General features: G+C 65.3%; 1 protein-coding gene across 1 annotated transcript; it reads left to right on the forward strand.

The window, feature by feature from the left end:
• Positions 1 to 444: 444 nt before the first annotated feature.
• On the forward strand, positions 445 to 938 carry MNEG_7700 (hypothetical protein; the record flags this gene model as incomplete). Its single annotated transcript, XM_014043830.1, has 1 exon — positions 445 to 938. A coding segment is annotated over one exon (494 nt), but the record flags the coding sequence as incomplete, so codon positions are not given.
• Positions 939 to 1186: the final 248 nt, after the last annotated feature.

Raw genomic sequence — 1186 nt, forward strand, 5'->3', positions numbered from 1 at the left:
CTCTACTCTACCCCAAGGCCGCCAATCCCTCGTGGCACTGCCCTTACCCCTAATGTTGTAGAATATATGGTTGCACTGGCGAACACTGCAGCACCAAGACCAGTAGGTGATGCCCTCGCTCAGATCTCCCTCCCATCGAGATCAGACCCGTCAAAACTGGATATCGCAACGGGATCGTCGGCTGTGTTGTGGTGCGCAAGCTTTCTCATGCTGACCATTGCTTTTGTGACTTTGTATGCACGTTGTGGAACTTCAAAACCAGAATCAGATCATAACCACGGCTGGTCCGTCTTACCAAGCTTACCAGGCTAGATCACCTTTTCGAACTGACTAGACACCTAGGGACGCAAACTCTGTCCCTCGTCGAGCTCGACCGTCGCAGAGTGTCCGCGCACACGTACACAGCACCCCGTCAAAGCTGCCTTTCGACCCACAATCACGGTCATGAGTGGAGAAGGCAGCGGCGGCAGCGTCGGTGGAGGCGGCAGCAGCGGTGATGCCGGCGATCACGAGCGCGGCCGCAGTCGGCGCCCCAGAGCCGAACCCGACGAGATCCCTGACCAGCAGCACCGCAGCGGCTCGCCGCCTGTCCGCAGGGCACGCAGCGGCAGCGTCAGTGGCGGCCAGCGGGATGGCGGCGATGGCGGTGGCGGCGGCGACGAGGAGCGTGGCTCTGGCGGCGAGGGGCGCGGCGAGGCTGGCGGCGACGAAGCAGCGGGAGGAGCCAAGGGCCGCAGCCGCAGCAGGAGCAGGAGCAAAAGCAGGGGCAAGAGAGGCGGGCGCAAGCGCGGCGGCCGGGGCAAAAAGCGGCGCTCCAGGAGCGGCAGCAGCAGCCGCAGCGGCGGCAGCAGCAAGAGCGGCAGCAAGAGCAAGAGCAAGAGCCGCAGCAGGAGCCGCAGCAGGAGCCGCAGCCGGCGCAACGACCGGCGGCGAAACAGGTGTGTGCGCTTGCACGCCAGCTCGCCGGTCGTGAGGCGCGGCATGTGTCACCCACCCGCCTCACAAACTCCCTCCCGTAATGCAGCCGGCAGCCGAGGCGAATCGCCCCGCATTCTGCCCTGGCGTCGCATGCACCACCCACTCATGTGCCACCATGCGTCCATGCCCCCCTCCCCTGCAGCGTATGCTCAACCCCTTGACGCACGCGAGCTTCCTGCTATGCGGCCTCCCTCCCACGCCCGCCCCC

This window comes from Monoraphidium neglectum, assembly GCF_000611645.1.
Source record: "Monoraphidium neglectum strain SAG 48.87 unplaced genomic scaffold scaffold01388, whole genome shotgun sequence".
NCBI lineage: Eukaryota > Viridiplantae > Chlorophyta > Chlorophyceae > Sphaeropleales > Selenastraceae > Monoraphidium > Monoraphidium neglectum.